Source organism: Lutra lutra, chromosome 3 (assembly GCF_902655055.1).
Source record: "Lutra lutra chromosome 3, mLutLut1.2, whole genome shotgun sequence".
Lineage (NCBI taxonomy): Eukaryota > Metazoa > Chordata > Mammalia > Carnivora > Mustelidae > Lutra > Lutra lutra.
Genome location: NC_062280.1, coordinates 44748055 through 44763700, shown reverse-complemented (window position 1 = coordinate 44763700; position 15646 = coordinate 44748055). Strand labels below are relative to the sequence as shown.

General features: G+C 54.5%; 1 protein-coding gene across 3 annotated transcripts; it reads left to right on the top strand.

Moving 5' to 3' along the window:
* The first annotated feature begins 777 nt into the window (after positions 1 to 777).
* On the top strand, positions 778 to 14254 carry RAB17 (RAB17, member RAS oncogene family). 3 transcript variants are annotated; one of them, XM_047722484.1, is made up of 6 exons: positions 780 to 949; positions 5352 to 5511; positions 10284 to 10435; positions 11242 to 11367; positions 13326 to 13419; positions 13627 to 14254. In XM_047722484.1, the coding sequence occupies exons 2-6, from the start codon at positions 5355 to 5357 to the stop codon at positions 13737 to 13739; spliced, it is 642 nt and encodes a 213-aa protein (XP_047578440.1). In that variant the 5' UTR covers positions 780 to 949; positions 5352 to 5354; the 3' UTR covers positions 13740 to 14254. The 3 variants fall into 3 exon arrangements, with proteins under 3 accessions (XP_047578441.1, XP_047578440.1, XP_047578439.1); XM_047722483.1 differs by having other exon boundaries at positions 782 to 970; XM_047722485.1 differs by lacking the exon at positions 11242 to 11367 and having other exon boundaries at positions 778 to 970.
* The last annotated feature ends 1392 nt before the right edge of the window (positions 14255 to 15646 follow it).

Below are 15646 nucleotides of genomic sequence, written 5' to 3'. Positions count from 1 at the left end.
CACCCTGGAGGGAATGTGTGGAGAGGGGAGCCACCCCCGCCCCCCGAGGTGGTATGGGCGCAGCAGAGAGGAGCTGGTCCTGAAGGGGTCGTGGGAGGGCACCCCAGCAAGAAGCCAGCCCAGGGCCCCTCCCTGCACATGCCCCATGCAATGCCCCAGCGAGGGATAGGGAGGGAGGAAACCCTGGAGGTCAGTGGGACCAGAGTCGCCCTCCGTCTGTCCTGTGGCCCAATCTTCCCATCCCTGGGAGGAGCAGTCAGGTTGAAGGGTGACAAACCTGGGAGGGGGCGTTAGAGAAACACAGAGCCTCCCCCGCTGTGGCGTCCAGCCAGGATGCAGGTGTCCAAGCCCAGGACCGCCTGCCCGGCTTGCCTCTGGCCCCGGGTGCCGGGACCCACAAGAGCCGTCTCCCAGCTCTTTGGGGGCAGGAATAACTTCATTTGACCAAAATACATCCTTTCCTTCCAGGCTTGGAGGGCAACAAAGATCCGCGCTGCTCCCAGGAAGGAGCCAAGGGGAGACCCTCAGCTTTGAAGTGAGAGACAGATATCAAAGCTGAGACACTCCCTTGAGGTGGGTGACCCCCACACCCCAGATGGGAGTCCGGCTTCCCTCGGGCTCCCAGGTGCTTTCACAGATCGGCTTCACCATCCAGCCTCCCGCCCTGCCCTGTCCCAGGTGACGCATGACGGTGGTGGACTTTGTCCTGGGAGCCTCTGGGGACAGGAGGAGGAGACCTGACCCGGGGGCAGGGGCGGGACTGTCTCTTACCTGTTTTCTGTTGGAGCAGAACCTCAGTCTGTCCCCACCCGGGCCACCATCCCCTGCTTGCCTGCCTGTGGGGGGGGCAGGGGAAGCAAACCTTGCCAGGGGCCAGAGGAGGGAGAAAGGGGAGACAGGTGGGGGTCCTACAGGACCCGGTGATGACAGGCTGCCAGGCTTCCTGGAGGTGATCAGGCCTCGGGAACACGTGAGTCATTGTTTTAACTTCTGTCTGCTTGCACAGTGTGTGTGTGTGTGTGTGTGTGTGTGTGTGCATGTCTGTGTGTGAGTGTCTGAGTGTCTGTATCTGTGGGTGTCCGTGTATATCTGTGTGTGTGTCTGTGTACACGTGTGTGTGAGGGTGTCCGTGCCTTTGCCCTTGTGGGCCTAAACAAAAGGGCCAAGGGTTGGGGGCGGAGTTTGTTTTCCGGAGGACAGGAAGTGCCCCTGTTTGGAACCCCTGTGGCTGGCTAGGTTGGTTTCCCGGAAGGAGACTCCTGTTTATACGGTGGCTTTGGGAAAAGTCCAGCTCCAGGCCTTGACTGTAAACCGCTGGTGTGGGCGAGGAGCCAGCCCTTCAAGGGACCTGTCTTGGAGGGATCAGGGAGCCCAGTTAGTGCAGATCGGCCCAGGCATAACCAGCTTCTCAGTAATCTCCCTGTTCTTTACACGCCCCTGGGCAGGGAGGACACCAGTGACATCCTGGACAGAAGGTTCAGCAGTGCAGAGCCTCCCGGAAATGCCCCGAAATGTCCTCCCCTACCCCAAGAAAGGACCAGCTCAGATTTGCAATCCTTTCGTTTTCCCTTTGGTAGAAAAAAGATGAGCTGGTAAGAAATGTTACAAAGGCCCTAATCAGGATGCTCCAGAGGGCGTCTCTTACTCCTAATCATGAATATTGCGTTCCTGAGAACATCTTTGTGTTTAGAAAGACTTCAAATAACCTCATCTCGATTAAACTCTAGAGGCTGGGTCAGAAGTCACATTTTCAATTTTCTCTCTGACCAGAGGGCTCCAGCCTGTGATTATCGGAAGCTTACAACATGTCATCACACAAAAAGTTGTACTCAAAAGTGCTTTCTGCAGTCTTATTTATTACCAAGAAGACAATTATGACCAAGGAAAAAATCCTGTAGTGGGGAAATGGGTTAGCAAAGTGGAAGAGCTGTAGGAATGTTCTGTGGTCAGTGAGCATATCATGCTGAATGCGTGTGGAATGTACACAGCAGTGTGGAAAGCTGCTTTTTACGTATGTTATGTTTTTAAAGGGAGGATACATCATTTTATGTTAAAGCTCTGGGTTTTGGTTTGCTTGTTTTAAGATTCATAGCCTGAAAACTAAGAAGAAAATGGGCAAAAATGCTTTTCCTGGTTATATTAAGGGGGTGGGATCTGGGGTGATTTTTTCATATTGACAATGATGTCTTTATATTTATTGTAAAATACTATTTTTAAACAAAGAGATGTATCATTGCCAAAGGAATAAGATGCTGGAATGTGATATTGGAGGAATGGATCACTCGTTCATACCCCAACTGTTTTGATTAATTCACACATGTCTTACGCTAAAGATTTTCTTGACTTAAGAGCTTTATTAATCTGAGTGTATAAATAGCAAAGAACCCTTGAAGGGGTATCTTTATCTTCTCAAGAATGTATCACTGTAGGTGTGTTAGAACTTTCTCTGTGCAAATTATGGTCTGAATCAACGGGATGCATGCTTCCAAGCAGCAGCCATTAAGTACTTCTGGTTAGAAACAAGGGAATAGCTTGGGGTAACGCCGAAAAGTCTGGACATTCCATTCTTAAAAGGATTTTTTTTCCAGCTTGGTTGAGCTGTAATTGACATCCAACATTGTGTAAGTTCAAGGTGTGTGCCATGTTGATTTGACCCATTTGTATACTGCAATGTGATGGTCGCCATGCTGTTAGTGACCCCCTCCGTCCTATCTCATACTTACCAAGTCTTTCTGGCCCTGAGAACATTTAAAACCTACTTTCTTAGGGACTTTCAAGGACACAATATAGTATCATTAGCTATAATCTCCATGTTGTCCATTAGATGTCCAGAACTTGTTAATCTTGTAACTGGAAGTTGGTACCCTTTGACTGGCATCTTTCCATTTCCCTTCCCCCGTCTTTGGTAACCAGTGTTCAACTCTGTTCCTCTGAGTTTGGGGAGGGGGGAAGCAGCACTTTATAAATTAGGGTTTGCTGCTGAGCTGACTTGCCCTCTCAGCTGTGAGCCCAGGCTGGCGGCTCCCCTGGGCGGGCTCATCAAACCACTGTTCTTGATGTGGGAAACGCAAAGCAGGTATTCCCAATGCCTGTTGGAGATGCTTCTTCTGCTCAGCCTTTTGGCAGATAGCCCAGTTCACTGCGAGGACAGCTCCCTGGGGTTGGACCAGCCATGCAAACTGCGGGGGTGGAAACAGTATGTCTGTCCAGTTATGGCTTTTTTGTGGAGCCATTCCTGTGTGTGCATGGAATATTTATTGAGCACCTACTATAAGGTCCATGATTATGGTCCTTGCTCTCCTGGGAGGTTACAACCCAGAGCATGTGAGTATTAATAAAATAATTATATAAAGTGAATCTTATTGGAGGTTACAGTCCTGCAAGAGAGATAAGTCATTAAAAAATAATTTTATGAGCTAAGACAGAGTTCAAAACCAGAGTTATTTCAATCAGGAAGAGGGACAGGGACTGACTTCGGGGCATGTGATGGCAGAGACTGTCTGTTTTATCAACTGCTGCTGCTGGGGACTGGATGTGATCAGGGTGGCCGCTGTGGTGGGACAGAGGTTTGCATCCATGGGACAGAGATCTGAGCAGATCTAGCAGATTTCCTCAAAGCTAGCAGCTCCCCAAGTGACCCCAGGATCCGCTTCAAAAAAACAGAGATAGAAAAATTAAAATACTTTATCTTTCCAATCCTTCTCTGAAACATCACGCATCGACACTGTAAGCATCATACTTAATGGTGAGACCTGTGAATCCCACATAAGATGGGCTTCCACACGCCTTCCCAAAACTCCCCTCCACTGTGTCAAGCACCCTGTCCTCAAGGGGCAGAAATGGCTCTGAATCCTTCTCTCAGACCCTGTCACTCCCCGCTCACTTGTGCTGGGGACAGTCTTATTAGTAGTTAGGACTCAGGGCTGCTTGTTCCTGTCCCCACCCCTTCCCCACTCCCAAGCTTGCCCCTACTCCTCCTGTCCCTGCAGGCAGACCAGACAGGGACAGCTGCGGGGTGGGGGTGGGGGACATGGTGTGCTTCTTGCTGCTGTTGCTTTTGTCTCCGTTCCTCTTGGAAGTTCTTTCCTTCCTCCATTCCCATCACCCTTGGGGGCCTCCCTCCTGTCCATGGAGTGAGGAGGAGGGGGAGGCTGTTCCCAGGACTGCCCACCCCCTTGTGGGTTTCGATGTAATTTAGGGGAAGTTTTTCTTCCTAGAAGCGGCCCAGATCATAAAGGGAGACAAGGTGGGGACATTAGAACATCACTGGTCCTAGTGAAATAGTGGATCTGGCAATGGTCTTCAGGGACCCCGAGCATCACCCCCAGACTGCTTGGCCATTATTGGCCCTCTGAAGAAATGCAAAGCATGCTCATGAAGCATCCTTGCCAAACAATGGCCTGATTCTGATCAGATTGCTGTTCAATCCTCCAGGCTAGAACAAATACGGGGTTCACAGGACAAGAACAGGGGATCCAATCAGCCAGAGGAAGACTGCGAAGCTGATTTCTTGAACAAATTAATTACAAAGAAACAAAAGAATACGTGTATATATACTGAGATTTGCAGATGGAACAACAGGGTGCCTGAGGTTGCTTCACACTGGTCTTGGTGGGAGGGGGTCTGGGGATGGGCAGGGACCAAAGTTTTGGAAGTGGAGGAGAGTGAGTGAGGCCCACTAGGACGGTCTCCATTCCACGGTGGAGGGTGCCTGAAATTTTCTGTAATGAACAGATAGGCAGGGTTTAGTCAAATTTATTTTGATCACAGAGCTGGTTTTCTCTACGGCGTATCCCTCACAGGTGCTGAGGCTTTAGATACAGCGGGAAAGACCAAAATGTTTTGAGGTCCTTGAAACACCACTGACCTTTTCTTTAGGTAGATCCTAGATCCTTTCAAAGCACCATCTCCAACCCATGAGCCTCAATGGAGAGAGCACATTGCCTCTTGGGCAATTTCAGTACTTTTTGGAATAAGCAATCGATTTTTTTAAAAAGTGAGAAGTAATGGGAACGAGGACGACAAGGCAGCGTGATGGCCAGCACACAAGGACTGTTTTCCAGGGTATGTAGTGCTTGAACGCAGTGGGTCCTGCTGGACACCTTCAGACACTTCCCGAGCATTGCTCGCAACGAACCTGTCATGCAGGGTCTGCTCGCCCCGCTCTGCGGTGAGGGAACAGGGTGCTGAGTGGCACAGGGTCACCAACCTAGGCTGCTGCCTCAGACCCTGAGCTCCCCGCTGCTCAAGGCTGTCTGCCTTCCCCCAGGGAAGCGGCACCGCAGGGGTGAGCTCACTAAGCTGATTTGGCGACAGACATGCAACCTCCTGCATCTGCTGTCTCTTGGCAGGACATGGCACAGGCGGGACAGGTCCCCTCTCCTGGGGCTGGCCTGGACCAGCCCTGCGTGTTCAAGCTGGTCCTCCTGGGAAGTGGCTCTGTGGGCAAGTCCAGCTTGGCTCTCCGGTACGTGAAGAATGACTTCAAGAGCATCCTGCCCACCGTGGGATGTAAGTGACATGGGACAGCATGCCCTTGGTCAGTCTGCTAGAGGGGAAGCCAGGGCGGTGGCCCAGGGGTGGGGCATTCCCACACTCTCCCGGGGCCTCGGGTGGCACCCAGCACAGCAGGGAAGGGATGAGGCCCCCCTTGGTCAGACACATGTGCCGTCCAGAGAGCAGTCTGGTGTCAGCTTAGGGGGAGGCTTCAGGGGGCAGGGGTTCAGGGTCAGGGCCTTGGGCCCCTAGGGCATGGTGTGAGGGGTTGTTCCTGGTGGACTGGGAGCCCAAGGGAAGGCCCCCTAGGCTCGGCCACTCAGCCGCCCAGATAGGCTGACCTCGTACCCTGCCCAGGGTCCCTCCTGCCAATGCTGCTCCCCTGGGTAGTGTCCTGAAGAGCAGCTCCCTTTCTGCCTGGTCTCTGTTTGCCACCTGGCCTGGATTGGGGGGATGGGGTGGCATGGAGGGAAGACCCACTCTCTACTTCTTAAAGAGGTAACAGGTCATAGCTCTTGGGGAAAAGGGCCTTTGGAGCATCTGCTGGGTTGTTGACTTCTGTCACACGCTGTTCTGGGGCTGGAAATCCTGTTTTCCACCTAAAATAGAAACTCAACCCGTACTTCATGCCAGCCCTCCTGGGAGGTGGCTAGCATGGCCAAGGAGAGATCCCCCACTCAGAACCAGAGCTTTGGCCTCAGACTTGGACTCTAACATGGACAAGCCTTTTGCTTGGTACTTAGTCGAGTCCACTCACTCACTCATTCATTCATTCATTCATTTACTCCCTCCCTCACTCATGTAGTGAGTACCTGCTGGGCATGGCCTCTGTCCCAGGCCTGCACTAGGTGTGGAGGGTTCTAGAAGAGGCCAAACAGGGGCACTGGACAGGGACACACAATGCTAACTTTGACGTGTGCATTAGCTACTTGGAAGCCCTGCAGGCTTCTCAGGACAGTGACTGCCAAGAGTGCCAGAGGGACATGGGGGCCGAGAGACCTGCCAGGTCCAGGCCCCCAGCACTCATGGTGAGCCGGGCAGAGAAGGGGTGAGGGGCTGGCTCCAGGAGGGGGGGAATCTCCGGAAGAGCTCATAAAGATGGTGGTTCAGGCTGGCTGAAGGGGCCCAGGGCGACCTTCTCCATCTGCAGGAAAAGTGACACTTGTCAGCCACGATACTGGACCGGACTTAAAAGAACACAACAAAGTGTTAAATCTGGCCTGGGGGGTGGGGGGCTTCTGTGGAGAGCAGAGACGGGAGAAGGGGGACTGGCCCAGTCAGAATCCAGTCGTGCCCATCATTTGCGTATCCTGTGGGGATAACTATGAGGTAGCACCTTGAAACCCAAAGTACTTACTGAAGGCCCTTTGCCAAAACAGTTTGGGCCTCTGCTCTACCAGTATGGGAGAGGGGGCCAGTCCTGGGGGTGGGCTGCAGTGAGGACACTCCCTGGGGAACAGGAGGGGACTCCTAAGCACAGAGCCAGCTACGCCAAGGACAGTGCAGTCACTCTGAATTAATGGGAAGTTTACTAACTTTCCCAAGCCTGGCAGACAGTGCTTCCCAGCCCATAGCAGGTACAGGAACGGTGGGCGAGGGCCTGTCCCTGCCCACAGAAACTTGCATAGGTTCCTTCAGCAGGTCTGGGAACATGCTGGCATCCTCCCTCATACCCTTCAGAGGTTCTGTTGGGCTCAGGCAGGTGGGCAGAGCCTGGGCTCAGGTCAGAGTGGGGGTCTTTGCTTGGGGGGCGGGCCTAAGGGTGCTCTCTCACCTCGTGGTCCTCTGCCTGGGCCCTGGACCAACCTCATCCTCATGGGCAGCTTTGGCTGTCCTCCCCGCTTTCAGGCTCAGGACCCTGCCTCTGCCTTGGGGCTGGTGCTTCGGGTCTTTGTTTCCTTCCCACTGTCCCTGGAGTGCATACGTGTGCGCACCACCAGACACCAGAAACCACCAGACAGGCGCCCATGGAGCCGCGAGCCTCCAGCTGGGTCTGGCAATTGTTTATTCAAGCAGCTGCCTACCACGGGGCTAGAACTTCCTGACCCTTAAATCTCAGAGCTGACTTCACATGCTTTATGACACCACAACCTGTGGAGGTTGCTGTCACAGTGGCTACATTGTTATAAAAATAAATAAAGAAGGGCAGTTAATGATTTTATTTGTTATTATACTATGATGTTTATCTGTATATTATATTCTACAGGATTTATTAGTTCTCATGCCATTATAATTAGTACATCATTGTATGTTATCATAAAGGTCGATCTTCCCACTTCAAACGAGGTGATAGAATACGATCCCTCCTTTCAGTTACGTCTGTGTAGTCTGTGTTGTACAAAAGCCCTCCAAAGGCAGATGCTTCCATTGTCTGTCTGTCCCCTGGCTGGACGGGGTCTTCCGGGTCTTGCCCTGAGACAGCTGGAACGCTCATGTCCCCAAAGCAGAATGAGAGTGTGAATTTCAAGGGAGCACAGGCCCTTGGGGGTCAGCCTACTGAGGGGAGACCCGAAAAGCCCCACCGCCCCCCCCACCACGTCCACGTCCCACTGCCGAAGAGCGCCTAGCAGGGGAAGCGGGGCAGCTCCAAGGGGGAGTACTATGGGGGGGGCGCTGGGGGCTTGAACCACGGGGAGCTCCCGAAGCCCCACTGGGCTCCCCACAGAGCCCTCATCCTGGAGTCCCAACTGGTCACAGCCCCGGAATTCTCCCTGCTTCCTGGTGCTAGCCCTGCTGTCTTAGTGACATCTTTTGGAGCAATGGTGACATCTAGTGCTGGTGTGCGTATTTACTGGTGGGTCACCGTTTCCTGTGTGGGAGGGAAAGACAGCCCTCCTTCAGCCTTGTCACCATCCTGGCCCTTGTTCCCTCTGATTGCTTGGCACAGCACCTTCTTTCAGTTAACATGCATCTCCAGATTATTCAAGCAGACAGCACCCGAAATACCATTTTTCTCCTAAAATTCTGTTTTCATTTCTGACACAGCAGCTCCTCTGTAAGTACCAGGTCATGTCCATTCCTTGGTACATATCTGCATTTACTTTTAGGCCATTTCTTTTGTTTAAAATAATAATAATAATAATATAATAATAATAAAGCTAGTTCTATTGAAATGCAAAAAAAAGAAAAAAATTTCAGGTTCCCTTCAACCCCGACCCCACTGATACTCTGTCCAAGAAAGGCAAATGTGGCCGAGAGGCTTCGATGAGCAGAATCAGCTATTTGTTGACATTAAAACCAGACAGAGCACCACCTTGTTCCTCAGGTTGACGTTTACGGAGATACTTTATAATCTGGGGCAATACAGTAAGGTGGGGGAAGGGCAGTCTGTCATTCTTAGGCCCTTCGCTGTGCAGATGGGGGCGCTGCACAGCTCACCTGTCTGCAGGAGCCACACCCCTTCCCCCCATGTCCCCAGAGGATGGAGGTGAGACCAGGGCGGGGCTGTTGCTGGGGTGCCAGTGCTGAAGTCTGTGGTGGGACCAGAGGAGGCAGGAGACCCGGTCTGTGCTGTGACAGGACCACGATGTGTAAGTGCACCAGGAGGCCCAGCTCAGTCCGCCCGAGGCCCCGTGAAAATGTGCCCATGTGTCACCTCCAGCTACGTATTCTAGAAACAGAAAAATTCCTGGTTCTTGGCCCAATCCCACCCCACCCCCGACCTTGAGGCCAATATCAATTATTCTTCCTGGCTTTAGCTATGACGATGTAGAAAATGTGGTCAGTGGGTTTCTGAACAAGAGAGATAATTAATGTGGGCTCTTTCCCTGATTGGAGCCAAGGGCTCCATGGGTCTGGGGAGGAAGTTTGCCCTGGAGAGGAGTCCAGGGGCCCTGGAGGAACCTCATGTCTCTCTCTGGGGGAGTTAAGGTTCTCCTCTCTGTAAACACCCCATCACTCGTGCCTCATCATTGCTGGGACTGAAAGCCCTCCCTGCAAGTTTGTTGGGGTGCACGTGGATTGGAGCTCAACCAGCAGCCATCATTTATAAAGCGGAGAAGGAGCAGATGGGGAGCTAGGGTTGCTGAATTGGGGAGGCTGACCCGAAGATGTTTCCTGTGGGGAACCTGCCAGTGGCCGGTTTTAGGGAACAACCAAAATCAAGTTCAGGAATGTGATTGTACATGATAGAAGGATGTGGACAGAAGGCCACCATCCCACCCTGTGAATCAGGGAGAGCCCAGGGCAGGCAAAGGAAGGGGAGCTCCAGGCACAGACCCTGCTCTCCTCTCTTTTCTTGTGGTTTGACACTCACTGTGGGAAGCGGGCACTGTTGGCTCGTGGTGAAAAAGAGGGCACTGAGATTTAGAAGGGTGGGAGAGACAGAGAGGGAGAGAGAGAGAGGGAGGGAGGAAGAGGGAGAGAGAGATCAAGGGTTCTGTGTCTCTTCCTATAAAGGCACTGATCCCACAGTGGGGGCCCCATCCTCCTGACCTCATCTAACTCTGATTATGCCCCAGAGGCCTCACCTCCTAAGACCATCACTTTGGGGGATAGGATAGGACATGGCCTCTAGGAGGTTTTATCTGACTTCAGATTTGTGGCTGTGCAGCAAAGGGCAGGATGAACAGGCGGACACCGGGGTGGGTGGGTTCTGTTAGGAGCCCCCCGGAGTTGGAGTCTTATGCCAAAGAATCATGATCTCAGCCCAGACTCATCCCTTAGCTTCTGTTCCTAGCAGGGTGAATTGTCCCCCCACAGCTCTGTCTGCATCCTGCCTCAGTGGCACAGCCCGGGCTCTAAAGACCATGTCTTCTAAAGCCCCCCACCCTGGGCTTCTGTTTCAGGTGCATTCTTCACGAAGGTGGTGGACTTGGGCTCTAAGTCTCTGAAGTTTGAGATCTGGGACACAGCTGGCCAGGAGAAGTACCACAGCATCTGCCACCTGTACTTTCGGGGCGCCAACGCTGCGCTTCTGGTGTATGACATCACCAGGAAGGTGAGGCTCGCCTCGGACATGTTCCCACCTTCCTTTGCAAGACATCTGCCTTCTGTTCTCCCAGGCGCAGGGACACTCTCTTCTGAAGGCTTCCTGTGACCAGCCCATGCTGGTGCTTTATGGTAAAACCACCACAGCCAGTGGGCAGCACTTCTGTGAAAGTCTGTCACTTCCTCCAGGAAGCCCTCGCTGATAACCCCTGCTCCTGCTACTGCATGGTTGAATTCGTGCCCCTCCACGGTCCTCTCAGAACCCCTGCATAGAGCACCCCCATCTTCACTCCTGATGCCTTGGGGGCCCACGGCACTGGTGAGGGGTGTGTCGTGGAAAGAGCTGACGGCCCCTGGCTGTACATCCGCAGGCTGTTGTCTGGGTAGATGCTGAGTACGAGCCGGAGGAGGGAGGGCAGGGATCTGTGGGAGCTGATGGTGGGGGGGCACCTGACTCAGCCTGGGGTAGGGGGTGCTTCCTGCAGAAAGGGAGGAAAGTGGGGATTAGCATGTTGGGGTTGGGGTGGGGCGGGGCAGGGAGGTGGCTGAGGGCAGGTGAGCAGGAAGAGTACAGAGTCTGTGGGTGGGGTGGGCTGGGGGCAAGCACGATGCCACGGGCTGCAGCGTGGGAGGCTGCCCACCTGAGCAGCTCAGCGGTGTGGGGAGGGGCTATGTGCGGGGCGGGGGGGCTGTCATATGGCCAATGGGATCATACGCCTTTTAACAGGACGACCGCCCGCCTCTGCCTGCTCTTTGCCAGGATAGCCGGTGGAACCATCCACGGGGTTTGTTCTTATGTGTTTTCCCCTTTGTCAGGATTCCTTCAGCAAGGCTCAGCAGTGGCTGAAGGACCTAGAGAGGGAGTCCCCCCCAGGGGAGGTGGTGGTGATGCTGGTTGGGAACAAGACGGACCTCGGCGAGCAGCGGGAGGTGACGTTCCAGGTAGCCCTGACAGTGTCGTTTTGTTCCCTGAGGGGCAAAGAGAGTGACCCCAAAACATACCTGCAGCCTTCACTCTGTCACCCGCCCACTCACACACACACCACACGCACACATGTCACACACGCTTGATCACACATGCACAAACACATATGCTTCCCGCTTGACTTTCCCTTTGGGACAAAGATTTTGGGGCTCTCCTGGAGACATCAAGTCTAGAGATGGCGCTTCCCCAGGCGTGGGGAGGCCAGCTCCGCGGCGAGCTGGTGGCAGGTCGGCCCTGCGTCCTGTGTCCCAGGAGTGGGGACATGCCGTGCTGCCAGACTGCAGGGACCCGCTGGCTCAGCCAGGGTTGTGAGGAACCCACGCCCTTCCTGCCCTGCTCTCCTGTGTTCCCTTCGGTGGGTTTTGAGATCTTTTTCTTTGTGCTCAATAAATTAAGTCCAAATTTCCTTGCTAGCAACTGAGGGAGGGATAGACCAGAAGAAAGCCAGAGCTTTGTAAAGCAACCCAAAGTGGGATAGAAGCCTTGGAGATGCCCGTAGAGCACTGTGAGACGGCAGGCGGTGAGCAAGGGGTGTGTGCGTGGGTCCGTGCCTGCAGGGTGTGTGTGCAGGCCAAGCATATGTGTGCGTAGGAAGGTGTGTAGGTGTGTGTGTGAGGGAAGGGTCTGGGAGTGGACGGGCAGGCAGATGAGTGGAGTATGGCTGGCAGAGGGAAAGGCAGGGTGCTCGCTGTAGTGGGTTGACTGATGCCGCCAGGAGGGGAAGGCGTGATGAGAAGGCATGTGGGCTCAGAAGCAGAGATCCCAGTGTGTGGCGTTAAGGGGGGGCAGTATTTGGGGGGCAATAAGGAGTCCTCAGAGGATTTTGAGAAGCTAGGGGCCAGGGCGTGATGGGTGATTTGAGGAAAGAGTATCTGGGGGCAAGGTCAGGCCAAGTTAGTTGGGGAGACCAGGCCCTGGGTGGTGAGATTGCTGGGAGGCAGGCAGCCGAGCTCTGGGGGAGCGAGGGGCCTCAGGCGGCGGCACCCCTGCCCTGGGCTGAGCCCGTTCGGCTTGTGCAGGGAGGCCTCCTGGCTTAGAGCTCACACTAACGGACACCCTGAGGCCAGGGCTGTAGACCCCACTGACCACCTGGGGCTCTGGGCCACCCCCTGACCTTTTCTTTATTCTGAGCTCCCACTAAGCACAGCTGGACCTTGAGTCTACACCTGGAGGTCCAGGTGCCAGGGACACGGGCGTCCAGCCATGGGGACGACGTCGGGTGCTTTGGCCAAGGCGGGGACAAGGGGAGCACAGATTTCAGATGAATTTTTTGGCTCTCATTTCCAAGTAATTTCAGAATTACAGAAAGCATTGCAAAAGTACTACAAAAAGGTCCTGTCTGTCCCGACCCCCCCCAAGCCCCCACTCCCAGTCTTCCTGAATGCTAAAGTTTCACATAAACATTGAATCCAATCAGAAAGTGGATATTCCTACAATAGTACGAAGTATTCATCATTCTCGGATCTCAACAGTTTCGCACTAGCACACTTACGTATCACTCCTTGCAGTGCTACCCTGCGGGGAAAGCCAGGAAGGACCCCCAGAATCAGGGCTTAGATGCGCTCCCCCCGCCAGGAGCTCTGCCTGCTTCCCTTCCATATCTCCTGCCTTCTCACTTGGTTTTTCCCCCTTGTCAGAGCCCCCAGGTGCCAGAGGGGAGACGTGAGGGCAGGGAGCCACCGGGGGAAGCTGGTGCTGGGGCTCTGCTGGGGTGTGGGGCCCTCATGGAGGGGCGAGTACCTCCCTGCCTCCCCACCACCCTCCTCCCACCTCCCCAGCCCTGGGCCCCTCCAGGAGCACCACGACCCAGAACGGAGGAACCCTCACTGGTTCTTGGGTCTTTGAAGGCAGCCCAGTATTCCTAGGAAAGTGTGTTTTGTAACCAGTGCGGGAATTTTGTTGCTTTTTCCGGCAGGAAGGGAAAGAGTTTGCGGAGAGCAAGAGGCTGCTGTTCATGGAGGCCTCAGCCAAACTAAACCACCAGGTGACCGAGGTCTTCAACGCTGTAGGTGAGTGGTGGAGCCCCCAGGAGAGCGGGGGTGGGGTTGGGGCTCAGCTCTGGCTTTGCTTCTTGGCTCTCCTTTCTGATATCCCGGGACCCAGCAGAGTGTCTCCATGGGCCTGAACTTGGTGGCTCTGTGTAAATGTCAGGGAGGGTGGGATCTGGGACAGCCTCGTGGGCTTTCTCCCAGACCACTCTCCTCTGCCCTTTGCAGCCTGGGAACTCCTGCAGAGAGAAGAGAAGAAGGAGGGACGGCAGCAGCGTGGAGATGCAGGGCTGGCTCTGAATGGGGCATCTGCCGGGCAGGCCAGATGCTGCCCCCACTAGCAGCAGCCACGTTAGGGTGGGGGGCCTGGGGAGGATGCCCCCCAGGCCAGGAGGCTCAGCAGGGGGAGCCACTGCCTCCACCAAGGATCTGAGTCGCCATCAAACAGGCTTGTTCCCTGAGTCCCAGAGGTTCTGGAAGCTGGCATCTGCAGTGTTCCCACTTCCCAGAGCCGGCGGGAATCATTCAGGAGAAGATCCGGGGCTAGAGGGCTTCTAGGGCCGATACAGAGAACGTTCACCTTTTAGCATTTGTGGGCCCTGCTCCTGGGCTCCCAGGGAAGCTGTGCTTTAATACTTACCAAGGTCAAAGTGACTCGGCAAAACCTTTCCAAAGCTTGGGCTGCATTTCTGCCCCGAGCACACACTGTGCATCACCCTCACGGGAAAAAAACCCACAAGGAACATTCTAAACATAAAGATAAGGGAAAGGAAACACCTCCCTGGTTCCTGGAAGATTAAAGTCCTATAACCTGGCACACACTAAAACCAAGATAAAAATCTGTAACTTTCTGGAATGTCCTTTGTCGCGATGATTTGTAACTCTTTATGCAGAAGACATATATGAGCCTGTGTCGAACGTTTCTTCCTGGGAGCACGCTCTCCTTTGTGAAGGTTGTGTGTCCTGGGCAGCGGTCTCCACTTGGGTTCCAAGAAAACGCTTTTCCTTTTCTCTTTAATGTCTCAGAAAAGGTTTGTTCAGTTTTCATTGATGGGAAGTGGTGTCGGCCGTCCCCCCACCCCCTGACATTGATACCCGATGCGCGGGCCAGGTGTGCCCTCCCTGGCCCAGATGGCTGTCCCCTCCGCAGTCTCACTGTCCATCTGGGGCTGGGCCCGCCTGGTTCTGGGAGTTGGGGGAGGAGGGGACAGGCCCGCATGGGGGTGACAGTGCCGGGAAGATCATGGGGCTGCGTCCACTTCCTACATCTCGGGGCGGTGGCCCCAGGAGGGATGGCATCTAACGGGACAGCTGGGGCGGGGTTGGGGGTGGGGGACCGGCCCCTCCACCCTCTCTTCTCCTGGCTCTGAGGTCAGCCGGTGATGCTTGTGCCCAGGGAGCCTGAGGACACAGATTTCTAGCCTGTGGTGTGAGCGGAGCTGCCCATATGTCTGCAGACATCCAGCCGCTTTCTCTGAGCTGGTGTCGCCGAGTTTGCAAGGCTGGGGTTTGTGATGGTGCGTGTTCTAGGAGGGCTTGTTCCGAGTGAATGAGGAGGTGGGCCCAGGCCCAGACTGTGGCTCGGGGCCGCAGGACACTTCTCTAGGGCTGACACATCATGCTTTCACCCCATTACCGCCTGCCTCCTGGGGGAGGACCAGATGGTCTTTTGCGGAGGTTAGCCCTGATGTCAAGTTGGGGGTATTTCAGAAGGTGCGCCGTTTTGTGAGGTGGAGAGGCGCTGTTGGTTTTCATCCTTGCCCCGGGGACTGGGATAAACAAGTCTGAAATTGTAAACACTAAGACACCGCGGTCCACCTGAAAAGGCTGCTTTCGCTGTATCGCGGGGAGGATCAACAGCAGGACAGGGTAAAGCATCCTTTCACGCTTACTCTGAACTCTTGGCATCCATGAGGGGCGAGCCAGCGTTTCTAGGGGCTCCTCTGCACTGGTTCTCTGCTCGCGTCCACCCTGCCACAGGCCTATCATCCCAGCCGAGGGCCTGGACCTTTGCTTGGGGCCCAGTGGGCAGGGAGCCCTGAACTGATCAGGACACACCCCAGCATTGGCTAGGACCCGTCCAGCTGGGGTCGTCTCAGTGTGGCTGTATCCTGCCAAAGGTCAGGGCTCCCAAAAAGGTTCCCTCCTATGTTCTGGCCCCTGGTCCCTCCCCCATCCTGCAGGCCTGGGACCCCCTGCATTCCAACCTCAAGATAATGGTATGTCTTCCCAGACAAATGCAGGTTTC